Source organism: Carettochelys insculpta, chromosome 2 (assembly GCF_033958435.1).
Source record: "Carettochelys insculpta isolate YL-2023 chromosome 2, ASM3395843v1, whole genome shotgun sequence".
Classification (NCBI taxonomy): Eukaryota; Metazoa; Chordata; order Testudines; family Carettochelyidae; genus Carettochelys; species Carettochelys insculpta.
This window is the reverse complement of record NC_134138.1, coordinates 88,839,506-88,866,485: the sequence shown is the minus strand read 5'-3', so window position 1 is coordinate 88,866,485 and position 26,980 is coordinate 88,839,506. Positions and strand designations below refer to the sequence as shown.

The 26,980-nt window shown below is 41.7% G+C and overlaps 1 protein-coding gene across 1 annotated transcript; it reads left to right on the top strand.

Annotated features, from left to right (window-relative positions):
* Positions 1 to 25: 25 nt before the first annotated feature.
* On the top strand, positions 26 to 25,635 carry RIOK3 (RIO kinase 3). The gene is made up of 13 exons (XM_074987291.1): positions 26 to 187; positions 7,503 to 7,624; positions 8,919 to 9,064; positions 9,203 to 9,310; positions 9,890 to 9,999; positions 10,792 to 10,935; positions 13,470 to 13,597; positions 15,990 to 16,178; positions 17,580 to 17,739; positions 19,583 to 19,663; positions 20,406 to 20,495; positions 20,913 to 21,020; positions 24,191 to 25,635. The coding sequence occupies exons 1-13, from the start codon at positions 134 to 136 to the stop codon at positions 24,293 to 24,295; spliced, it is 1,545 nt and encodes a 514-aa protein (XP_074843392.1). The 5' UTR covers positions 26 to 133; the 3' UTR covers positions 24,296 to 25,635.
* The last annotated feature ends 1,345 nt before the right edge of the window (positions 25,636 to 26,980 follow it).

The following is a 26,980-nucleotide window of genomic DNA, read 5'->3' as shown; positions in this document are numbered from 1 at the left end:
AGGGGGGAGGGGGGAACGCGGAAGAAGTGCTGTCAGTGTGGATCTGACGCTACTCGCTGCTGCCGGGTCTCCAGCTTCGCTGTGCTTCGTTCTCCGCGCGTGTTTCCCGCCCGCCCGCTCTCTGGATGCGCAGATGGATCCGGTAGGAGTCGCCGAGAGTAGTCCGGGCCCCGCCTGGCGAAACAAGGTGAGGGCGCGGTGCCTTCCCGAGCCTCCCCGACTCCCGCCGTCCGCGAGGGCGCGTCCAGTCCTGCCGGGCGGAGCAGCTGATGAGTCACCGCAGGCGGCGGCTTCAGGCTCCGTTTCCCTCTCCCGCCTAGTCTAGCCGTGTTTGATCAACTGCCCTAACGCTCCGGGCTGACCTGAGTCCGACTGGGGCACGAGCTGCCTGCTCCTCCCTTAGAGCCTGCTTCTTAGGCTCGGGGAGGGCAGCTAACACTGGGGCTGGTGTCTCCTGATTTGTGCCAGAGCGGCCCTTCCTCTCTTGGGATGAGGTGTTAAGGTCAGAGACTTGAAGGAACCAGCTTAGCGATCTAGTCTGTCCGCCTTCATACTGCAGGGCCCAAAACCTCAACCGCCACCTACTGTAAGGCCTTCAACGGCTGGGTAGTCATTGGACTCCTAAGATGTTCATGTAAAGACTTCAAAGGAAAGAGTGTCCTCCATATATTTTTGTTTAGACCAGCGAGTGACCTGTGCCCCACTTCATAGAAGGTGTCAAACCTCCACACAGGGTCAGTCTGTCCTGGAAAAAAAATTCCCTCTTGTGCCCAAACATGGTGAGCTTTTAGACCCTGAGTATATAAGTAGACATGGGGAAGAATTTTCTGTAGAAGCTTGGACCTATCTCTTCTGTAACCATAGGAGATATTTATTGATAGTAGTTATGGGCAGGCCACATATCTTTGTAGGCAGTAGCACCATACTATCTTCTGCATAAATATATCAGTGTCAGTCTTGAAACACATAAGGTTTCTTGCTCCCTTTGGATGACTGTTCTAGAATTTCACTCTTCTTATGGTTATAAGTTTTCATCTGACTTCTAGCCTAAACTCATTGATGGCTAGTTTATGTCCATTTGCTCTGACGACAACATTAGTTCTTAAATAATTCATCTCCATCGGTTGTGTTTACTCCTGTGATGTATTTATAGAAAGAAATCATACCTTCCCTCAACTTTCAGAAAGTTAACAGACCAAACTTCTTAAGATTCTTCCTGTAACTTAGGGTCTTAATTTCTCTGATTGTTCTAGCATCTCTTCTCTCCACTGTTCCAATTTAAATTAATCTTTCTTAAATTTGGGAGACCAGAATTGTGCACAACCATCCAGATATCGTCTCACCAGTGCCTTGTATCATGATAATGACACTTGTCCACTGTTACTGCCAATACCTCACCTGATGTTTGTTGAGACTGCAATAGTGTTTTTCATGGCCACATCATATTGGCCACACCATCCTGTGATTGCTCAGTACACCCAGATCTTTCTACTCCTCTGTTACTTTGAAACATCTACAGCTTATGTCAAAAAATTTTGTTGTTAGTCCCTGACTGCTTTACTTTGCACTATTATATTTTGTCTAATTTCTTTTTCCAGTTGTCAAGGTTATTCAGATTTCTTGTGTGACTCTGTTTTGTGATACAGAGCGAAGGCAAGTGCCCTAAAAACTCCCCTTTCTGCCCCCCCTTTCCTGCCCACTTTTAACTGGGAAGGAAACACAACAAAGTTAAACATTAAGTTGTTGCTGTGCTTGCCTTCAATCTCTGCTCCAAAAAACAGGGCTGCAATTGTGATTATTATTTTTTTTTATATCAGTGCAGCTCTGAGCCTCCCAATCAGGAACAAAGACCATTATACCAGGTAGTAAAAGATGGTCCTAGGGAGCTCCTGTTTACTAACTGCTGCCTGGCCTTGGGCAAAGTCATTTTTCCCTTCTCTTTACACTTCTAATGCAGTAGGGTTAAAATTGGATTCATGTTTGCGTGGTGCTTTGAATGCATGAACTGCCATGTAAGTACTAAGGCTTTGTCTACACTAGGTAAACTAAGTCAACTGCAGATATGCAATTCTAGCTATGGCAATTGCGTAGCTAAAATCCAGGTATCTACGCTCCGCTAACTTGGCTGTCTATAATGGTGAAGGTTGACAGCAGAGTTAACTCCTATTGACCTCCCTTACTCCTCACATCTCACAAGGCGTACAGGGGTTGACTGCGACCCCTGAGAGGTCGATTTTGTGTGTCCATACTAGATGCGCGAAATCGAACTCCAGAAGATCAACCCTAAGCGGGTCAATCTTGCAGTGTATTGTAGACATAGCCTAAGTATGACCACATCTACCAGTTGATCTACATCTCCATTTGGTACTTAGAATTTGACATGCCAATGGTTGGGTCCATTTTAGATGAACACATGCTGTACCTCGGCATTACTATGTTTTTGCTCTAATGGGATTATTAAACTGGTTCCTCGTAGAAGTGATGGAATTTAGTCTTGGGTTCCACTTACAGGTGCAGGAAAGAGTTAGAATGTACCTCAAACCTACTGGAATAGCCTGAAGTGAGACTTCCATCCGTTACAGACATGTAGAAATCAATTTTTGTCTGGGCTTTGAAACCTTTTGCAGAATGTAATTAGGGTACAATGTGTCCTAAGCAGTCTTTTGAACTTTCTCTACCTTTAATTCTGAAAGATAATCCTCTATTTTGGCCCTTCCTAACTTTGTCTTCATTGTAATGACACGTTTGTAAACTACAGAAGATTTAAATATGCCTACAGGAGGACGTGTCCAGGCATATTCAGCTCTAACACAGCAGATTTTTTGCATGACACTGAAGAATGTACATAGCTGAAATTTGAAAATATCTTGTATCATTTTCAGTACTCAAACACTTTGCTGTAAATAGCCTGAAGAAATTAAAAGTACATGCCAATCTTTTCAGAAGAAAGGGGGCTCAGAGTAGATTGAGCAAAACTCTGTTGTACTTCAGCTTTAAGTCAGGAGTGAACTGAAGCTGGTCGAACCTATTGTTAAATGGCTGCTGGAGAAAGTTCCTGTTGGACCCCTGACAAGTGGGACAGTGCACTCAGGTCTTAATTCTGGGCAAGACTTTATACTTGTGAAAGTCAGTGAGAACTTGCATTGAATTCAGAATTTAGACCTCTGAAATCCTTTTGTTGTTTTTGTTTTTGTTTTTTTTTTTGTTACATCTCAGATTTCTGCCTAGTTTTGAGGGAATGCACTGTGGCTGTTATCCTTCCCAGAGTTTGGGAAGGATACTTTCAGTTGCACTTATAATTATTGGGTGGTCCCCACTGTCCCTCATAGAATTTTACATTGACTGCCTAAAAACTGCTGATCTATTTTCCTCCCTGTTACCATCTGGTAAACAGATATTTCCTTCTTGATGCTTCAAAGGGTACTGAAACAAAGATTTCTGGCCTCTGGTTTTCACTTTGTTTCAGTCTAATATGTTGCTGACATTAACTTTAATAGTGAGTTTTTTCCTTAGAGTAAGTTACTTTTTAAAATGAACATTGTTTTGTTTCTTCGGTGCTTGACATTATAGGGACCTGACTTGGTCAAAATTTGCAGGTGCTATGCTATGGCAGTATTATCTCTAATAAAACCTCTTGGTCAAGTTTCTGGATAGTTTAAAAATTGTTTAAAAAGTGGCAGTATAGATGAAACACAGTTCTTGAAAATAGCAGGTTTCTCAACTGGGACACTCTATCTTGAATGTGAAAGTGCCTGAAAGTTAGGGCCAGATTCTCTGTAATTGGAGTCACAGAATCACAGGGCTGGAAGGGACCTCAGGAGATCATCTAGTCCAGCCCCCTGCTTCAAGCAGGATCAACCCCCACTAAGTCATCCCAGCCAGGACCTTGTCCAGCCGGGACTTAAAAACCTCAAGGGATGGAGAATCCACCACCTCTCTAGGCAACGCATTCCAATGCTTCACCACCCGCCTGGTGAAGTAGTTTTTCCTAACATCTAACCTACACCTCTCCCTCTTCAACTTCAGACCATTACTCCTTGTTCTGCCATCTGACACCACTGAGAACAGTTTCTCACCCTCCTTTTTCGAGCTCCCCTTCAGGAAGTTGAAGGCTGCTACTAAATCACCTCTAAGTCTTCTCTTCTGTAAACTAAACAAGTCCAAATCCCTCAGCCTATCCTCATAGGTCTTGTGCTCCAGACCCTTAATCATTTTTGTTGCCCTTCGCTGAACCTGAACCTTCGCTGCTCCAGCAAATCCACATCCTTTTTATACTGGGGGGCCCAAAACTGGACACACTATTCCAGATCTGGCCTCACCAGTGCCGAATAAAGAGGAATAACTACTTCTCTAGATCTGCTCAAAATGCTCCTCGTAATGCACCCTCGTATGCCGTTAGCCTTCTTGGCTACAAGGGCACACTGTTTACTCATATCCAGCCTTTCATCCACCATAACCCCTAGGTCCCTTTCCATCGTACTGCTGCTGAGCCAGTCGGTCTCCAGCCTGTAACAATGTTTGGGATTCTTCTGCCCCAGGTGCAGGACTTTACACTTCTCCTTATTGAACCGCATCAGGTTTCTTTTGGCCCAGTCCTCCAATTTATCCAGGTCCCTCTGGATTCTCTCTCTACCCTCCAACGGATCTACCTCTCCCCCTAGTTCTGTGTCATCTGCAAACTTGCTGAGGGTGCAACCCAGTCCCTCATCCAGGTCATTAATAAAGATGTTGAATAACACCAGCCCCAGAACTGAGCCTTGTGGCACTCTGCTTGAAACAGACCGCCATCCAGATACTGAGCCACTGACCACTACCCATTGGGCCCAACCATCAAGCCAGCTTTCTATCCATCTTATAGTCCAAGGATCCAATCCCTATTTCCTTAACTTATGGACAAGAATGTTGTGGGGGACGGTATCAAAAGCCTTGCTGAAGTCAAGGTATATCACATCCACTGACTTCCCCATGTCCACAGAGCTTGTTACCTCGTCATAGAAGCTAATCAGATTGGTCAGGCAGGAGTTGCCCCTGTTGGCTACTTTTGATCACTTTCCCCTCTTCCAAGTGCTTCAAAATGGATTCCTTGAGGATTCCCTCCATTATTTTCCCAGGGATTGAGGTACGGCTGACGGGTCTATAGTTCCCTGGATTGTTCTTCTTTCCTTTTTTGAAGATGGGCACTATGTTTGCCTTCTTCCAGTCATCCGGTATCTCCCCTGATCTCCGAGAGTCTTCAAGGATAATGGCCAAAGGTTCAGCAATGACCTCTGCCAATTCCCTCAGTACCCTGGGGTGCATTAAATCCAGACCCATGGACTTGTGCACATCTCGTTTTTCTAGATAGCTCAGAACTTGTTCCTTCCTCACAGATGGCTGCCCTCCACCTTCCCATACTGCATCGTCTAGAACCGTCATGGGGAAGTTGACTTTGTCCGTGAAGACTGAGGCAAAAAAAGCATTGAGTACTTCAGCTTTTCCTGCATCATCTGTCGCTAGGTTACCTCCCTCATCCAGTAATGGCCCCACACCTTCTCTGATAACCTGTTTATTGTTCACATGCCTGTAGAAACCCTTCTTGTTACTCTTCACATGCCTTGCCAGCTGCAGTTCCAACTGTGCTTTCACTTTCCTGATTACTGCCCGGCATTCTCCTTAGTGAACTGTCCACGTTTCCATTTCTTGTATGCATCCTTTTTTAATTTAAGATGACTAAGGATTTCCCTGTTAAGCCAAGCTGGTTGCCTACCATGTTTGCATTTCTTACTACTCAGTCACATGGGAAGACTCCAGTTGGACTGCATTCATGTGCAAGGTTTATACTGCAAAGCTGTATTTGTAAGATATGGTACTTGCAATCTACAAAGTATTTAAATTGATAAGCCAAATTCTGCCTTCTTAGAAGTGGCATAGGTCAGCTCCATTGGCAATTAATGTGTAGCTTTTCATGTTACTGTTTCACTGAGACTTTTCAAGCGGATTTAGCTTTGAGACTTGGCTGAACCAGTGCATCTTGCACATTCATAATTCATTATTCACAGGTATTTAACTTTTGTCATTCGAATGTTGAACAGATAATTTTTCCAAATTTGAAGAAAAAATCTTGAGCTGAGAGGAAAATATGGTAAGCTTCAACCCAAACATATTGTTCACTTCCTTAAGAACAAAATAAATTTGTCATGCAACTTTCTCAAATCGGAGCTTTCACAGAAATTCCCAGGTCCCTGTCTGTGGTGACCAGGTGGTTTATACAACATTCTGTGTTTGAATACGTTCTAAAACAAACTCTGTCTTCTCTACTTGCCTTATAGTAGGTACTTAAAGGAGGGGTGCACAAAGTGGGGGGCATGACAATATTTAAGGGGCATAGGATGCAGCGTAATTGGCTTAACTAATCATGGAGCCAGAAGATATCTTCCTACAGACTTGAAGCATCAGTGAGTCTGTCATCTGGTTGTTTTAAAGGAGGAGGCGGAGGCATTGCTGGGGGCGGCAGCAGCTTCTCTAACCTCTCCTCTAGTGTTAACCCAGGGGCATGTTGGTGTTTCCTCTTCCTCTCCCGTCCCGGAGGTCAACTGTTGTGGCCAAGCCAATGGGGGACATTTCATCCACCCCTCCCTGTCCAGTGCCTGTCTTGGAAAGAGCCTGCACCCCGGTTGTGCTGCTGGTGCCTAGAGAAACTCCGCTCCTGTGCCTGCTCATCTGCTCCAGGCTCCACCTCCTCGTCACACTATGCCAGGGTCATGCTGTCTGTGAATGCAGCCTTGCTCTCCTGCACCTGTCTGGGCACCAGCCCGGCTGCAGCAGGGGCCGGTGTGTATTTTATCAGAGGGCTGCCTACCTGCAGTCTCTGAGCTGCATATGTGGACAGGTCTGTTGGCTTCAGGCCCCTCATGCCCCAAGCATCATTGCCAACACTCCCCAGCAGGTGCTGTAACAAAAACAGTGGGAAGCTGCCTCATCCCCTGGTTACTTTCACAGGCTTTTCTCTGCAACTTGCAATACTGAAAACTGACTTGCCTTAGCAAAAAGGGCTCTGACTCTTCCATGATTCCCTCAGCATTGGGGCTTAAAGAGGAGGCCCTGGCAGAGTGATGGACAGAACAGGATAGGACTGTTGGCCTTCTCTGCAATGCCTAGGATAGGGTGCCCAAAATCAGGGTGTGAACCCCCTTGGGGGAATGTGAAATTTCTTAAGGGCGGGGTGCAGTGTGATCAGCCTCCTCTGCCTCCCCCCTACCCATGCAGCTGCTGCCATTACCAAGGAACGCAGTGCATCACTTCTGGGACACTTGGGAGGGTGCCCGGCTAATTGCAGGGACAAAAAGTGGGGCCCAACATAAAAAGATTGCTCATCCCGGACAATAAGGAGTATTGTTATAATTCAGTCTGTGGAAGAAAGAGAAAATACGAAGACATCAGTTTGTGCTGAATCTGTTAGCAGTTTCACTGTACTAAGTAGCCTTTATATCCAGTTGTCATATTTCAACGCTCTTGTTTTTCAGTGTCCATGGGGAACCCCTAAAAATGCAGCAATATCATGCTCCCTTGCTGATGTGATGAGTGAACAGTTGGCAAAAGAGCTGCAATTGGAAGAAGAAAAAGTTGTTTTTCCTGAGGTGGTTATGTAAGTTAAACATGCTTAGCCTTAAATCTTTTCTCCAGAAATGTTTTACAGAACACCCATTCTGGTGGGTCTGTTCATGAGAGAGCCTCTCATAGCCCTCATTTTCTTCCCAACTTCATACTTCATACTTCTTTCCTGACCGTTCACTTTCATGAAGAAGGATCGTTGGACCAGTGCTTCTCTACCACAGATATGCAGAGGTCATCCAAGGGTAAAACATCTCATCTAGAGATTTGCCAAGTTGTGCAAAAAGCTACCTAAAAAGCATTAGCAAAGTCAGTGCATCCTAAAATTTTGTATAGACAAAATGAGAAAATAAGCAGTGTTACAGTAATAGTGTGCTTTTTTGCATTTTTATGTCTGATTTTGTAAACAAGCACTTTTAAATGACGTGAATCTGGGGTATGCAAGACAAATCAGGTTCCTGAAAGGGATGAAGTAGTGTGGAAAGGTCTCAACCACTGCTTTAGGCCACTGGGCATCGATGAACCATTGTTATAGATCGTTATTTTTTTTTCTGTCTTCCGAAGAGAAGTTTACTGACAACATAAATTACAAAACAAGAAATCTAATTATTTTGTATTGTCCTAGTACCTAGGAGCCATAGTCTGGGACCCCATTGTGTTAGGACTTGTACAAACGTAGAACTCCATTGTGCTAGGACTTGTACAAATATAGAACAAAAGATACGCCCTGCTCCAAAGGTATCTTTTCAGGCTTTTTCTGAAGCAGAGTAACAGTGCTGCTGTCTCAACTACAATACCTTTCTTCCTCTTTGCCAGAGGACATACCTAACCTAAAGTCAGACCTCAGTATTTCTAATGCATGTATAACTGCACACATAAGAGGTTATCTCTCCATTACAAAAGGATCCACGAAGGGCGAAAACAAAATCAGACTTCTTGTGCAGTTGCAAGTATAAGATTGTCAAAGAGGTCACAAGTTCCTTGGCTTTCTGAGACCTCTCTGACATCTTCAGCTTTGGGCCCCTGCAGTTTGTAACTGACCTCTGTCACTTCTGCCACCTCCCATTATGTTTATAAAAGTCACAAACAGGTTATGGGCTCATGAGTTTTTATTTATTGCCTACAACCTATCTGACTTTTGCGTAAAATAACCATGACAAAATCTTAACCATAACCAAAGTTGATTATTGAGTATTTTTGCATTTAAATGCAGTTTCTGTAATATTCTGTGTTCCGTAGTTCATCTGGAATACATCAAGGGGGATGCAAGACTGTGTGTGTGGTCTATATTAACAGAACCTTATTTCCTTTATTTTTTTTATGCCTAGTGTTCCTGAAGGGCCATTTATTACTGGTGAAAACACTGACACCTCCAGTGACCTAATGCTAGCCCAGATGCTGCAAATGGAGTTTGACCGGGAGTATGATGCACAACTTCGACGTGAAGAAAAAAAGTTCAATGGCGATAGCAAAGGTACTACCAACAGCACTGAGAGTCTGGTTAGAAAAACAAATATGTTGATTTTGTAAAACCTGTTTGAATTGACTGAGTTGCAAGACAGCGGTGAATATATGTTAATTACAAACTTCCTTATTTGTTCTGTTCCCTAAGTCTCCATATCCTTTGAAAATTACCGAAAGGTGCATCCCTATGAGGATAGTGACAGCTCAGAAGATGAAGTTGACTGGCAGGATACCCGTCATGATCCCTATAGAGCAGGTATTGATTGCAGTTACCGTGTGTACAAAATGTAGTACTATGGGGGTCTTGAGAGCCTGAAATTAGAAACGAGAGAGATTGGGTGGCTTTTCTGAAAACTGTGCTCTTTATTAGGTGCCTAACTGGGAATTTAGTAGTCTAGCTTTAGATTCCTATTTTTAATATGTCGGTCTCTGATTACATGTGCCTGTGAAATTCTTATTTATAAAAACTAGGTTGCTTGTGGTTTTGTGTGTGTGTGTATTGTAAAGGTAGTCTACTGTAATATAGATTTCACTTCACAATTTGCAACACAGAAACTCATTGATTAGTCTAAGTATCTGGATATTTGAGGTTATCTGTTGGAAGAACTGCGTGTCTGTCTGTCATCTGTTCATTCCCAGAATATGTTCTGGACTATGTAACATAGGTTTTATTATTTTATAACTCCCCAACGGGGACTCTTGTTGTTTTTTTGTTTTTTTTTAATTATTAATTAAAATAGTGTAATTAATTTGTTTGCTGCAGGCATCATGAAATATGTTATGACTATATTTTGTGTATACATGAACTTTGACTTGTATTGTTTGCTGTTGGCAGATAAACCCACCACTACTCCAAAAAAGGGCTTTATAGGAAAAGGAAAAGATATTACCACCAAACATGATGAGGTTGTATGTGGAAGAAAGAATACTGCTCGAATGGAAAATGTAAGCTCTACCTTGTGTATGCAAGCATAATCTATAAAATAGATATATGCCTTAATTCAATCAATATTTGTAGGATTTTAGAGAAATGTACGTTCATATACTGCAGTACGTTATTCAGACTGTCCTGAAGATTGCGAAATATTTGGATTAATTTTTGACAGAGGTAAATATTGATAGCAAACTGTTGTTCGAGGAATAGTGTATGTAAGTGATACGAAAGTAGTTGTGTACAGAAATTATTTTAGTACAATGATAAGAGGAGAAGATCATCAAGCTTATTGCTAAACACATCACTCGTAATAAAAATTATTAAAAAACCAAAAAAAAATTATCTGAATCAAGCAAACTGAATCTTAGTGCAGGACACTGATCTGTAATCTGTTTATCCACAGCACTGTGCATTTACAATTTACATTAACGTAATTGTGTCACAAAAAATAATTTAAAAAAAAACCCTAGAATTAACTAAATGCCTGCCAGTCTATCTTTATGGGATAAGTGATGTGTAAATTGCTTATTTAGTGTGTAAAAGCAATTGCTTGGCTCTTATTTTAAAATTATATTAGAACATTTTGTTAAAACTTGCTTGGGTTAAATGTCATCACAAAAGCCAATAACTGCGTCAGCCACTCTTCCAGTTCTGAATCTAAACATTACAAAAGATAGTTCTTGAATATTGGAATCAAAATCTTGTTCATTTGCTATATCTTTCTCTGTCTCAAGTAGTAGTTTGTTTGTTTTTTTTGGTTTGTTTTTATTTATTTTTTTATTAAATGCTTATCTGTTTTCTAGTTTGGACCTGACTTTCACGTTGGAGATGGCATTGGAATGGATTTAAAACTGTCCAATCAAGTCTTTAATGCCTTAAAGCAACATGCATACTCTGAGGAACGTCGAAGTGCTAGGCTCCATGAGAAGAAGGAGCATTCTACTGCTGTATGTCTTGGTTCTGAGTCATATGATATCCCAAACCTTCCGCACCAACTTGCATATCATTGTGGTACATGTTAGACTAGAAAGAGTAATCCATTTTGACTAAACCAAATGAGCAGTGTTTGAAAACTGGGGAACACTGAAGAAGGTTGTATTGTATTAACTCTTCTACTGGGAAACTCTTGCCTTTGACCGCCCCATGTGATCACAGCTGACATTTAATTGCATGCAGTATTTTGATATGCTTCCTAAAATTAGTGTAATCAAGTTTTATTACCAGCTTGCTTGGGTTTTCTGTATCTCTAATTCCTTGGTGATTATCCATCATCTTTACAATTAAGCATTACTGGAATTTACTGTAGTACTTAGGGAAATCCTGGAAAAAATAAGGGATTAGTCCTAGATACCTGGAATGGATTACTTTATCTTCATAACTAGAGCTTCAGGAAGATAGGTCGCTATTACCAGATTTGACTGTTACTCTGGGGTATGCTCATTTATTTGGGGTTACAGGGGGGAGAGGTGAATAATTCTATCAGTGTGCTGCTTGTGATACTAGTGTTCCTAAAGAGCTTTACTTATCCCTTCTGCTAATTGCCTCCCAGTGGAGCTATTCTGTCTGAATCAAAGTCCACAGGATTAAGCCCACCCTGGACTTAGGGGAACATGCACACACACGCACACACACAGCCAGAGTTCATCTCAGAGGACCGATTCATCACCACTTACAGACTGACACCTTTTATGTTCCTGTACTCTGTGGCCTGGTTGCACAGCAGAGCCAAGCTGTGGCTCTTATGTGCCCTTGGACTCAGTAGCTGGGTTAAACAGCACTCTCAGCTGCCACCCCAGTTGAGCACTCCCTCCCCAAGCCCTACTTTCACAGCACAGTCCTTCTACTGGTAACCCACTTGATGGACAAACCCCACAGGAGTTCTGGGCACCAAAGGGATCTTTTTGCTTAAGTACAAGAAGCATTGTTGCAGAGTGAATGAGGAAGCCAAAACAACACCCCTGAGGAAGAGTGAGCAAGAGAGGAAGAAAACGAGAAGCAACCAGTTTAACAATGACAGTTATTTATTTCTGGGTAGTGAATATATATATTTAACAGTTACAATAGTAAATAAACTGATTAGAAATGTTAGGACTAGCAAACCATATAACTAATTCCATAAGGCAAGGTTAGGAGGCTATGCCGAGAGAGAGTGGCGGGGAGAGAGAGAGAGCTCACCACTCCGTGGAGCGTGCCCTGATTGGGGGTCCCAGATGGTGATGGTAGCCGGGGGTTCAGAGGGCAGGAGACAAGCATAGCCCCCCAGCACGATCAGGCGGGGAGCTGGTGAGGTCTCAGTGGATCTGATAGAGTTTTCATCCAGGCATGGAACAGTTTCTTAAGCAAGGGTAGGTGTTTTTGTAGAGATTGGTTCAAGAAGAACACTGGATTTGATTATGGGTAAACAGAGGTGAGACAATGGAGGTTGATCATGCCTGGCTGTGGGTGATGTTCCTTAAACCAGCTCATAGTGTAACTAGGCAGTTGCAGTATTTTGGGTATCAATAGGATCCATTACTAGAATTGGTCTGATAATGACTAATTTGGGTGTGAGCAGGCCTGGGTTCATTAGCATTTGGAACAGAGCTTTTCCGTCAAGCAGTGCTTCTCTGCTTTCGGTGTCCCATAGTTCAGTGGGGTTCCTGCTTTGGAAGAGCTGTTCTCTATTCATTATGCTAATGGAGATGACTTTCTGTTCTATTCTCAAAGCAGATGAGGCTTGGGGTGTTTTCTTAATCCACCTACCCTTGTTGGGAGGATTTAGGTGTGTTCACCTCTGCCAGTTTCAGTCAAGCAGAGGCCTGGGGGAAGGGGATTTGTTTTCCATGAGTATTGCTCCTCGACTGCCCAAGAGGACAGGGCTGACAGGTGGTCATGCTCTGGTTCCCTAAAAACACAGAGTTGGCAGGTAATATCGCTCTTTGAACTCCCTCAATTTGTCAGTTAGCAAACCAATTGTTATTCCTGATTGGATGAAATATTTGATTTGGTGGGAGGGGAAATTGATTTTTGCCACTAGGTTATGTGGATTTGGGCCACTCTTTTAAACTTTCTCTATCTCAGTGTTATCAGACAGTAAAATGAGTATAAACCTGCAACATTTCTAAAGTATTTAGGGTTAATGTTTGCACATTTTAAAGAGCTTTGCAAAGTTACTTGCTAGTAATGGTCTTCTCTGTGCGTAAAAGAAAAGATGTGGTCCTTGCCCCAAGGAATTTACAATCTCTGTTATTTTTTTTTAAAAAAAAAAGCATTAAGTAAAATAAGTCTTTGGATAAAAGAGTTGTTCTGCTAAAGTGTAGAAACCAGAACAATCTACTTTTGTTTAATTTTCTGTTGGATTGTTTACGAGAACACATTTTGCCAGATGATTCAAAGCAGATATGGGTAATATTCTTCTCCTAAATCAGAAACACCAGTGGATATAAGTGAACATAGATAAATGGTTTACATGTTTACTTTTGTTTCTCCCTTTCTCCTATAGGAGAAAGCAGTGGATCCTAAAACACGTTTACTTTTGTACAAGATGGTCAGTGCTGGGATACTGGAGACCATCACTGGCTGCATTAGCACAGGAAAAGAATCTGTTGTTTTTCATGCTTATGGAGGAAAGTAAGTATGTGATAGGGGGGCAATCCATGCCAGTAGGGGGTTGTCACTGCTTGCTTGCAAGCCTAGAGTGCCTTCAAGAGCTTTGCTGCTGTAGCTCCCAGACTGAGAGAGTTCAGGCAGCCTACATGCAATACAGGTCATACTGTGAGTGCACTAGACAGCCCTGGTTCAGCAACCCTGATCCCACCAGCCTGTATACAGCCCCATGCTGGCTTTCACAAGCCTTGGTCACAACCAGTAAGAGACCCACCCCCCCAACACACTCCCTATCTTGAATTTTCCCAAAATGGCATGCACTGCAACATCCAGCCCTCTCCTGGCCATTTGAGGGAGAAGGTTCATTTTATTCTATTAAATCAGTGTCTCAGACTTCTGTACTCATGACCCCTTTCACACAGCAACTCTCTTTAGTGTGACCCTCTCTTCCTCCCCGATTGTCTCCCCTGCAAATTTAAAAATATACTTCACCTCTGTAATCCGGGTTTTTGTGATCAAACACCACCTTTGATTTGGACCCTGGCACAAGAGTAGGAAGTGGCTCTGTGTGCTGTGACTCCCCCCTCTTCCTCAATTGGGAAGATAGCAGTGCAGTGATGGCACTGGTCTAGAGGCCCTCCCAAACTCCACACTCCCACCACAGTGTGGTCCTGCACCTTCCCTCCGAGACTCCTCAACCTCACTCCCAGCACCTTTCATTTTGGACAAAACCCATGGTCCAGAAAATTCTACAATGAGTCATATCCTGTTTTCCAAAGGTGCTGTCAAGGGTCACTTTAGTTTCTTCCATCCATGTGCAAAATAAATTATGTGCATCAAGGCATATGCAAATGTATGTCACCAGTAGAAAACATGCTGCCAGCTGTGGGGGCCCTACTAATCTGCTGGGTGGTATGTGAATCTCTTCTGGGTGGTTGTCCAAGTGCATAGCTTTCAGGGAACATCACTTCCCAGATTAGAGTTTCAAGTGTACATTTATATTTAAAAAAAAAAAGTATATTTAACAGGATTGTAAATGGTGGAGGCAAAGCATGATTTGCAGTGCAAGCTGACAGCTCACAGTTGCCACTTAATAACATCATGTTATGACCCCCAGTTTCACAATCCTGCTCTAAAGAGAAAAAGCACATTGCAACTTATTAACTGGGATGAATACACTGTTCTGTCAAGCACAGCAATGAGCTGGTTTACAGTAAAAATAAAACACATTTATTAAAGATAGGACTGAGGCTGAAGAATAAAATAAAATAAACAAAATAAAACAATATGAATAAAATAAAATAAACAAAATAAAAATCGGAGAGTTACAAACAAATAAAAGTGGTGAAAATGCATATGGAAGCGTAAAATTTAATCTAATAAGGTGTAGGCTTTGTTCAAGATCGTTTCTATCACCAATCTGTCTTCTCCCCAGCCGTGGCTGACTGTGCATCTGCCCCCTTAGTTGAAGGACCCATCTTATTCCACTTGTCTGTCTGTGAAAATGGCTTGTCTTTGCTTATCTCTCCAAGTTCAATGTTTCAAGAGCCAGAATGGTGTCCCTAGCCTCTGTTCACATGGGATCAAAAATTGTTTTTAGTTAGCAATGGAAACAAAGCTTTAGGAGATTTTAAAACAAACATCAGCAGCTGTGTCTCCTGCATAAAGATACTGCCATTCCTGAAGATGACCTAGGCAAGCATAGGTTCTTAAAGGTTCCTGAAGTGTCCTTTAACCCTGGCATAGTTCTTTGTTCTCCTGCATCTCTGGTTTGGCCTTTACTGGTCAGCCCAGTTTTGTAGGCTAATTGGAGACAGAATCAGGAAAGCTAATAGCTCTGATAATTGTCCCTTATGTACTTTTCAACACACATTTTAGAGTTATCTTAAGCCATCCTTCTCCTTACTCTTTGTTTTCCAAAATAAAACAATATGTTTATGAAAGAAAAATATACAGTAAACATCATTTCAACAACCAGGCCTCGAATATTTATAAATTATTGTAGGATGGCTCCACCTCACTTCACAGGCTCTTGCTTTGTGTGTGTTAATTTTTTTGCAATATCAGTGGGGAAAAACTAGCAGAACCTTGCAACCCTGTGCATGGGCAACAGTCAACAAAATGTCTCACGGGCCACACCTAGAACCCCAGTGGTTTGCATGTGGCCCTTAGACCCCTGGTTGCCCATCACTGTAATGCTGCTGTTGGTTTTAAGAACCAGGTTTAGCCAGGGAACTGCGCAGTCTTTTCATGGATAACATCAATTAAAAACTTCAGTGTTATATGCAATGTTTCTGCATTGTCTTAGAATACCGTGATGTGTTTTTGTTTTTAAACAAACTCAATTGATTGTGGTTCTAGACCTACATGTAGATGAAACATTTCATTTTGTTCTCTGGTCTTTTTCCGTCATAAGTACAAGTGAAGATGATAAAGCTATACCTCCAGAATGTGCCATAAAGGTTTTTAAAACTACCCTTAATGAATTCAAGAGCCGTGACAAATACATCAAGGATGACTACAGGTTTAAAGACCGCTTCAGTAAACTGAATCCACGGAAGATTATCCGTATGTGGGCAGAGAAAGAAATGCACAATCTAACCAGGTAAAAAATAGCACAGTTGGCATTATTGAACTCCACTGCTCCCAAGAAAGCTCTGCTAGGTAGCTGTGAAGTCCTCCTCGATGTGGGGGACTTCATAAATAAGTTTAGTCCTAACTCTCTTTTATGTCTTATTACATAAAATAATTTTTATTCATAATGTTGAGATACTACAAAGGTTCATGCCCTTATTCATGATATGTTTTCAAGTTCATGATTGTATAACATTTATTTTGTAAATTGAAAAATTTCTCATAGTAAAGTGTCCATTGTTGGTAATTTTTAACATTCTGTCTCCAGACGTCTGAGAACCACTGATAATAGATGGTGGTACATGGGCCACTGGTGATCTGCAACAGCCTTGCAGGTGGGCTGGGGTTTAGGTCCTTCCCTGCAGATGGGAACCGGCACTGGTGATCCAGGCCCCCCCCGCCCCCCATTCGGTTGGAGTGTCATCTTCTTGCTGTGGAAGGAAGGGGAGTGGGAATTGCCTCTTGAGGGCCAAATCTGTCTTGCAGAGGAAAGAAGCTGCTCCACATGGTGTTGTGCCCTCTCCCCTGGCTGGGGGAGCTGCAGCGCCGGAAGCTGCTTGTAGGAGACATTTCCTGCTGCTCCCAGTGGCTGCAATTTCTCATTTTTGGCCTCATCCCAGAGCCTATGGGCCCTGCAAAATCTACTAGCTCCAGGATCCCAAAGAGCGAATGTGCCCTGTGATTACATCCTGAACCTCCGTTCTCCCTTCCTACCGTCCATGGGACTGTAGTGCGAGGGTTGGTTTTTTTTGCTGCTCAAATCTCTGCGGCCCTGACTGATTTCCCCCCCACTCTGCCCCTGGTGGGTCAGTGACCCCCTGCAGCCCAAAATAGATTCCCAACCCCTTCCATACATGAAGCCAATATTGAAACCTTTTGTTTTGAACATAAATTAATATTTTATTTTAACTTAAAACAAAGTTTGATAAACTGGTATGATATGCACAATAAGATCTGATGTTATAGCTGCATATTTAAGACTCTAGGCTCCAGTAGCCAAATATGAATAATATAGTATTTAAAGTATTTAGAGATAAGCAAATGCATTTTGTCATGATGGGTGGTTGGCTGGTGGACCACAAAGCTTTGCATTGAGCAGGGTAGTTTGAGAACCACTGTCTATTTGTAATCAAGTCTCTGAAGCTACTAGCTTCTACATCTGAAAATTACAACCTAAAATGGAACTAAAAGGTGTGTAGCCTTGAAGGCATAATGTTTTAGGAATTTAGTGTATAACTGCCAATGCTTTCATGTATAGTCTATGTGAATTGCTACATTGATCCAGAACGATTATGCAAAAAAGCTTTAGCACTGGAGAAAACAAGTATGAATTTTTGACTTTTACCATTAATATCTATCTTCTACTCTACAGAATGCAGAAAGCGGGAATCTCTTGTCCGCAAGTGGTTTTGCTTAAGAAACACATTTTGGTCATGTCTTTCATTGGCCAGGATCAAGTTCCAGCTCCTAAACTGAAGGAAATAAAACTCAGTAATGAAGACATGAAAAAAGCCTACTATCAGATTCTGAATGTAAGATGCTACTGATGTCTGTCGTCGTCATTCTGGCAACAATTTATGGGAGAGTAGTATAGATGATAGCTAGCTGTATAATTTGCATTCATTCTTTACAGTATATAAAACAGTAAGAAATGATACAGTAGAGCAGTGCGGGCTTGTCATTTCAGTTTCTCATAGTAATTTGTGGAGGTGTAATCGCCATGGGGCAGGAAGCTAGAGACACTGAGGCTGGTGGCTTCTATCCTGTGCTGAGTTCAACTGCTAGTCCCAGTTATGCTGGGAGAATGGAACTCTGAGCCTTATTCTTTCCCTGTAAGGAGCTGGTGCTGGGTCAGACCAATTTCTCTGATTTCTCCCTGGCTGCAGGAAACTTTTCCCTGACTTCCTGCCCCATCACTCTCAGCTGCGTGGGGAGGGTGTCACTACAGGGATCTGCTCCCAATCTGCCCAACCACTGTATGTTGGCACCCCCTGCCAACTGCTGGGATGTACTCCCTGCCTCTGGACTCCCAGCTCTTTGCTCAGACCATCCTACTGAGCCCCAGCTATCCTCATCTTGAGCCCTATGAAGAGTCCCATCATCCCTGCACCTAAATCCCCTCCCAAGCAAACTACTGTGCATCCAGATTGTCCCATACAGAGCCCTCTTATCTCACACTTGGATCCCCACAACACTAAGTCCTTCTGTATTTGGCTCATGCCAGGCTGACCCTGCCTACCCATTCTATACTGGAATTTCCACATTTATTTATTGACAAAATTTGCCAAATTTTAAAACATTGTGCATAGAATTTTTAATATTTTGGTGCAGAATTCCCTCAGGAGTATAGAATAATATTAGAAATCTAGCACGTGTCTTCTCTGAATTCTTCTTCTTCTTCTGAACCTATATAAATGTATTATATTTTTCATCTCTCTAATGTACTTTTTGCTAAATAATATTTAAATTGCTCCATTAATCAAACTGTCTTGTTGATATTTTTAAGGAGGGTGAGGGTAACTAAGTTGGGATGATGTTCTGGTTTTAAAAAGAAACAACGGAGAACTTTATTTTACAGCCTTCTAACTGCTTCAGCCAAGATCTCATATACCCATCTGTGTGAGTGCTAGATAATAAAATTATAGCCCTTGACTTGCAATTATAAATATTTGATTACTTATTCTCCACTTCAGCAGGATCAAATAATTGTGCTTACTCTCAATCAGTTCTCATGCCTTGTTTTTGTATTGTCATGGTGAGAAAAGCTAGATAGAAACTGAAAAATCTTTGTAGTTAAAACCGTGAGACTTGCGAGATGCACAGATGTTATTTAAACTGTGCTTAGTCTGTGTTGGGCACTGTTGAGTACATAAAGGAAGATGAGGTCCTTGGCCAGTTGACGTTCTGCAAATATAAAGCAAGATGCATAAACCTGAAGAACAGTGTCAAGCTGAATCTCAGAGGCTTCTTTTGCCTAGTTAGCATTAAAGTATTCTGACATTTATATTGAAATTCAATTTAATTCATTTTATGTAATTTCTGATGTCATAACTAGGTGAAAAGTCACCTGCTAATCTGTTTCATAGAGTGTGAAAAGAATAGTCTGACTTGCCTGTCTGTCTATTGCAATTGGACTGATTAACAGTGTTCAGATAAATTCACTAGTTTTAATATGTTCACTTACCATAACTATTTTCCGTGGAATTCTGAACATTTAGTTTGTTTAAATTCCTTATGTTAACCAGCCACATGTAAACCTGAAATGGGATTATGAGTTGGGTGATAAAATGTCCTGGTGGAGCAAATGGTGCTGATTAATAGCCCTTCATTTGAGTATTTTTTTGTTCAATGGATCATTTTTCTTACTTCTCACAGATGATGCAACAGTTATATAGAGAGTGCTGTCTTGTTCATGCTGACCTGAGTGAATACAACATGCTGTGGCATGATGGAAAGGTCAGTATATTCGTCATATAGCAAAAAGGTGTATTTAGTATCGTCCATACGCACCATGTTGTGGCAGCAAATAATTTTTCTGTCGGTGCCACCAATCCACAGAATATCAGTCGTGGGTCACACAGTCCTATAGCAAGGTGCAAAGGCTCAGGGCAGGCCACAGCTTGTCCCAGGGGGAAGACTTTGGAGGTCTTGGGCAGGGCCAGAAATTAGGGGTGCAGGGGTGTGAGGACTCTGGGGTAGAGATGAGTTTTGGGCATAATAAGGGGTTATGGGTTGGGGTGGGGGTCTGGGAGGGAGTTGGGATGTGGGGCAGGTTCTGACCTATGGCAGGGGGCTGCATGAGGAGGGGAGGACCAGCTAGGCAGCACTTACCTGAGATGGCTTGTGTTCAGTGGATCGAAGGCAGGCTGTCTGCCTGCCCCAGTCCCATGCCACTCCTGGAAGTGGCTGCCATGTGTGGTTCCTAGACAGCAGAGGGGCTAGGTGACCGTACGTGGTGTGTACTGCCTGCACCCCCAGGCTTTGTTCCCACCACTCCCATTGGCCATGGGGACTCAGCCAATGGGAGATGCTGGGCTGGGGGCAACATGTGGAACATCTCTCTCAGGAACATGTGCTGGCAAGCTGATGCTCAGGGCTTCCAGCCCATGGCTGAGAGATTCACCACAGGCCAGATTAAGTTAAGCTGTGGTCTGGAAGTATGAGCTAGTGAATTAGTATGTTTCTCTGGTTAATTTAGGTCTGGTTAATTGATGTAAGTCAATCTGTGGAGCCAACCCATCCTCATGGACTTGAGTTTTTATTCCGAGACTGCAGAAATGTTTCACAGGTAGGGGTTCTGCGGTCGGTGATTTGTTTATGGTGGTCTCTTTATCCTGAAGTTAAACTCTGATGTAAAAAGCTTTTTCTGCAGGCGGGGAATAGACTTTTAAATATATGAAGTGGATAAAATCATGAAATTCTATTTTGGAAATGATCATTCATCCATTGTATTTCCCTTTTAAATGCTGAGTGGCATATATAGATACAGGAAGACAGTACTGGACTGAAATTCAGCTTTAGAGAGGAATAAAATAGTGCTTCGAGAATTGAAACCTGCTCTTAGACTATGATACTTGGTTGTCTGGATAAAGAAAAAGTCAAAGCTGAAGTACTACTGCTACATCTGATAAGAAATTGTAAAATGTACTGTGCAATATTTTATAAAATTTAGTTATGACACTTCAATATATTTTATTTTTAAAAGTTTTTTCAAAAGGGAGGTGTGTCAGAAACACTCAATGAACGGGAGCTCTTCAATGCTGTCTCAGGTTTAAATATTACAGCTGACAATGAAGCTGACTTCCTAGCTGAGGTAAGATTCTTTCTGTGGGTGGTATCTAATATTAGTAATTTAAGGGTATTCAGTTAATTAGCTAGCAAACAATCACAATCCTATTTCTTCAGTATTCTTGGTTGTCCTGCTAGGATAGCTGGTGAAATTACAGGAAAAGTTAAATTCTGATATTTCTAGGTTGAAATAACAGTACAGGAGCTGAAACTGACAAATTATATCAGACGTATATTAACTCTTCATTATTTTAACTAAAACAACCGCAGTTATCTGTAATTCACAGTGTTTCTTAAAAATACTAGGGGCGAATCACACAAGGACAAAGAAGCTGTTGAAAAAATATCTATTGCTTATTTTCAGTAATTTTAAATGCAAAAGGTTAGACTCTAAAAAAAGAAACCTATGGGCTAGGATTCTCAAATTTAGGATCTTAAAATTAGGCTTCTAAATGCACACTTAACTTTCTTATTTTTATTTTTTTAAATCTTAGCTGAAACTCATTTTAAGGGTATCCTGATGTCATATCAGTTACATTCTGGAAAATATGGAGTGAAGGGGGTGAGAGAGAAATTTTTAAGTCTTCAAGCATTCTTGAGTTACCAGTTAAAAGGGCGCTACATAGTAAAGCATTGGAAAGTTTTCCTGATAGGCTCCAGCAATACAGACCCATGCTGGTCCCAATCATAAGACAATGGATGTATTTCTGTATTAAGGTGACCCTGGCAATTACAGACCAGTAAGTTTAACGTTGCAAACTAGTTGACACAATAGTAAAGAATAAAATTGTCAGGCACGTAGAAGAACATAATTTGATGGGCAAAAGTCAACATGGTTTCTGCAGAGGGAAATCATGTCTTCTTACTAATCTGTTAAAGTTCTTTGAAGGGGTTAACAAACATGCAGACAGGGAAGATCCAGTGGATACAGTATACTTAGATTTCCAGAAAGCCTTTGACAAGGTACCTCATCAAAGTCTCTTATGTAAATTAAGTTGTCATGGGATAAGAGGGAAGATCCTTTCATGGATTGAGAACTGGTTAAAAGACAGGAAACAGAGGGTAGACATAAATGGTAAATTTTCTGAATGGAGAGAAGTAACTAGTGGTGCCCCCAAGGGTCAGTCCTTGGACCAATCCTGTTCAATTTATTCATAAATGATCTGGAGAAGAGGGTGAGCAGTGAGGTGGCAAAGTTTGCAGATGACATTAAACTGTTCAAGGTAGTCAAGACAAAGGCAGATTGTGAAGAATTTCAAAAAGATCTCATCAGACTGAGTGATTGGGCAACAAAATGGCAAATGAAATTTAATGTGGATTAGTATAAGGTAATGCACATTGGAAAAAATAATCCCAACTATACTTACAGTATGATGGGGGCTAATTTAGCTATAACTAATCAGGAAAGAGATCTTGGAGTTATTGTGGATAGTTCCTTGAAAACATGCATGCAGTGTGCAGAGGCAGTCAAAAAGGCAAATAGGATGTTAGGTATTATTAAAAAAAGGGATAGAAAATAAGACAAGGAGTATCTTACTGCCCCTATATAAAACTATGGTATGCCCACATCTTGAATACTGTGTACAAATGTGGTCTCCTCACCTAAAAAAAGATATCCTGGCGCTGGAAAAGGTTCAGAAAAGGGCAGCTAGAATGATTAGGGGCTTGGAACAGGTCCTGTATGAGAGGCTAAAAAGATTGGGACTTTTCAGTTTGGAAAAGAGGAGGCTGAGGGGGGACATGATAGAGGTATATAAAATTATGACAGGTGTGGAGAGGGTGAATAAGGAGAAGTTATTTACTTGTGCCCATAATACAAGAACTAGAGGACACCAAATGAAATTAATGGGTAGCAGATTTAAAACTAATAAAAGAAAGTTCTTCACTCAGTGCCTAGTTAACCTGTGGAACTCATTGCTGGAGGAAACTGTGCAGGCTAGGACTATAACAGAATTTAAGAAAGAGCTAGATAAATTCATGGAGGTTAGGTCCATAAAAGGCTATTAGCCAAGGGTATGAATGGTGTCCCTGGCCTCTGATTGTCAGAGGCCGGAGATAGCAGGAGACAAATTGCTTGATCATTGTCTTCGGTCCACCCCCTTTTGGGCACCTGGCACTGGCCACTGTCAGCAGACAGGCTACTGGGCTGGATGGACCTTTGGTCTGACCCAGTATGGCCATTCTTATGTTCTTAATGACAAATGTAGTTCTGTTCAGTTTCTGGGCTGGGTGTGCTACCAGTGTGCTCAGCTGTAGGAGAGAGAGAAGACAATGTAATATCTGGTAGGTATTTCACCAGTGTTATTTTGGTTTGCTTCCACACTCAAATGCTGGTAAGTGTCCATGATTCATTGAGTTTTAAGATGGTTGTGGTGCTCTACAAAATCCATTACAATTTGCCATTGGAGGGAGAGTGTAATAATATGTGAAAGTTGTTTCACATATTATTTTGTTTACACAAGTTGTTGGACTACCCATAGTTTTTGAAAGATCACATGTGTAAGCTTCATAATTCCCATGCTGTTAACTACACCAGTGTGAAGACCCACTATCTCTGCATTTGCATTCCTTTTCTCTTAATGTCTTTGTTTTCTGTTCTAGGAGTATTGGAGAAAGTCATGCTCCACACTAGCTTTTTACAGGCTGCACACTACAACAGAATAGGGCTGTACTATTTTAATCATGTAAAGCACTTGAGGGTGACTCTATTTACTGCTCTGCTAGTACCATCAACGTCATGGGGAGAGTGTCCACTTACTGTGAGGCTGCTCAGAAATCCAACACAATCATTTATGTGGGGGGGGACTGAAGTACAACAGTGGTGTTTCAGGCTTTATAGAATTGACATTTCAGTGCTTTTACAGAAATTCTAGATAGTCTACACTCTGAGGGCCTTCTTCCCTTTGAAAAGAAACTTTGTCCCACAAGATGAAAATATTGTTGCCCTTCTGTTCATTAATCTGCTTAAAGTAGATGTTTCTTAAAATATGTTTTCTAAAACATTGCATATCAAACCCCTAACTAAAGTTGATGTGAACGGATCATTGGGAAAATTATGTATTCAGAATATGGATCATATTGCGTGTACCAGTTTACTCCTGTGAACTTGGTGTTTTAAGACAGTGTTTTAAAGCACTTGCTTCTAGTCCCAGGTTTTTATAAAAGCTTCTGTGTAAATATATTTCTATCTTTTAGATTGAAGCTTTGGAGAAAATGAATGAAGATCACGTGCAGAAGCCTGGAAAGAAGGTGTCTCCATTTTCAAGTGATGGAGATCCACCAATTATATACAATGAATAGCACCAAATGCATAAGTGCTTTAAAAGAAACAAGATTCACTGCTTCTAATGAAATTAGTGCAGTGGTAAAAGTTGGCCTCCAAGGACAAGGGAATGTGTGGCAGACTTGGAAAACCAAAAAGGAAAATGCAATGAGTGTATTGTGGTGTGTTGGTGCTTTTATTGGCCTGCAAGTCAGGCTCTTGGGATTTTAGAATGGCACTGTGAGAATGGAATGTCTTCCCCTTTTGTAACATTCTAATGATTTAACCAACCTTTCAGTTACATTAGATTATTGTATCTGAGACAATGATATTTTACATTATTCAGAGTTTAAATGCCCTAGTTTTATTTTTAATTGATAGTTCCAAATTAGTTGCTACAATGTAAATGGTAGGAAGGAGCAGTAGTTCCCAACCTCCTCCCCTTTCCCACCCATAAAATCTGTCTGGCTTAAGATTCTATAGCTATATGTACACGCAGGTGTATCTTATTTTTCCACATTTAAAATAAAAAAAATTAAATTATGGGCAGCAGTCACTTAACAAAAATCCAATTTCTTATTGTAATCATTTCTTGTACTTTTTAAAAATCTTTTTTTTTCCTTCACGTGACAGTAACATGGCTTAAGCTGCCAATCCAAATATAATTGGATACATACAAAGTTGGAAGTAAGCTTGAACTGTCCAGAGAGCTGCTCTGGCAACATATCAGGGCCTCCTGATATGTTTATGTGAATGGTTTATGCTCAGTTTATGTGAATGGAGCTGATATCTGTGATCTTTATTTTTATTATAGAAATCCTTCAGATTTTACAGGTTGGCTAAAGTGGATCCTCTGCATTTAGACTGTGTTGAAGCTCTATGGGTTGTAGTTCATACAGTCCTGATTCTGCTAAAGTCAGGTTAGAAATATTACCAGAACCAAAAGGTGATAATCAGAATTGATTTATTACACAAAGGAACTGAGGGAAGAAATAAAAATGAACATGCTTTGAGGTTATTCTCCTACTAAACTAAAAAGTTAGAACTCAAGAAAGCTCTTCTGGATTTTCTTTAAATCTTTTTTCAGGTCAAAATATCAAGTTTATATATGATCTTTTAATCCTGTCTAGACCATGCTAGAATTAGTCTGACAAAATTTTTATTTCTGTGAAACAAAGCAGATGAACTGATTTATTGGGGGTGGCGTGAATTAGAAATTCTTGAAGGTTAAATCATTTTCTGTGTATTTTATTGCCCTTTGTAATACTACTTATTACCAGGCAGGAAATATTACAGCTGTGTGCAACGTTCTCATGGTGTGCTTTAAAAGTGCTCTTCCTGTTGGAAATGAAGGGTGAAGTAAAAATTTGACATCTTGTGGCTGTATTCCTGTGTAGCTTGAGGGTAAGACATTGCCATGACTTGAGTTAATCATAATAGCCTTGTCAGCAGCAGATCACTTGGAACTATTATTCAAGACAGGACTAAACTCTGTCAACATCATTATATAAAACATTATGGCCTGGTGGTGAATAAATCACCAAGAAGCCTTGAGCAATTTCACTTTTTAAATCTGTATCTTTCCAAAAGTTTAGTAACCATTGCCAATTGCCTCTTCTCTTTCATTACTCCTGGGGGGAAGTCTGCATCAAAAATAACTGTACACAATATTTAAAATTCTACATATTTTGTCAAAATACAATCACATCAGTTTCAATTATTTTGGTAATTTTATTTCAAAATTGATGTCAACAGCTCTGTAACTATAGACACTAAACTTTCAAGAAATGTCTTTTGATAAATAGATTAATTTCTAAGCAGCTTAATGGAGAACTTTTGAATAATTAAACTGTAGTACAGAAGCTTATTTCCAGTATCCCTCAGAAGCAGTGCAACAGCTTGGGGGGAGAAGCTGAGGGAGAGGGAAGTAATTGTCAGGAAGGAGCCTAGGGTGAACCTAAAGGATTACTGGGTATGAGTGGAAGAAGAATGGAACAAGGTTCTTTTGAGGGAGAGATTTTTAGTCAGTGAGGCGCCCCCCCCCCTTCCTGATCCTTAACCTCTCATGTTGTCAAGCACCTCTGCCCCTGTTCCCATGTGTCCCTGCACCTGCACTCTCTGTTCAGCCAGACACATCTGCATATGTTTCCCTTGGACTTGTGCCTTTATTCCCAAGTGTTTCCATGTATCCTTACACACTCTACTAAGCATAGCTGCCCCTAGGTCTTTTCTGCCAGAATGGTATTCCAGCATCTTTTCTCCCTGGGTGGGGCAGGGTGCCACACTAGGAGCCACTCCGGAGGGTTTCCGCGTGGCTAGGCTATGCCGCGCGTGGAGCCACTCTGGGTGGTTTGCGCATAGCTGTGCTGCACAGGGAATTGCTCTAGGCAGCTCATGCATAGCTCGGGCCATGCTGCGCTGGGAGCAGCTGTGGGTGGGAGAGTGGAGAAAGCACTGGCTGCTCCTGTGTGAGGTAAGGGGGGGGCAGTTTGAGGCTGCAGGGGAAGGAGTTAAGCCTGGGTTGGGGGTGTAGTTTGAGGCTGCAGGTCAGCGGGGAAGCCTGGCAGCGGGTTGGTGCCACAGTGGGCATAGCGAGGGGCTATGGGGGAGGTGCAGGATGCCCCAGGGGGTGCTGGCTCCCACCACAACAACTCGCCCGGGGGCAGCGGGACGGGAGCAGTGCCCCACCCACTGGGAAGGTGACTGCCTGGGGATGGGTGTCC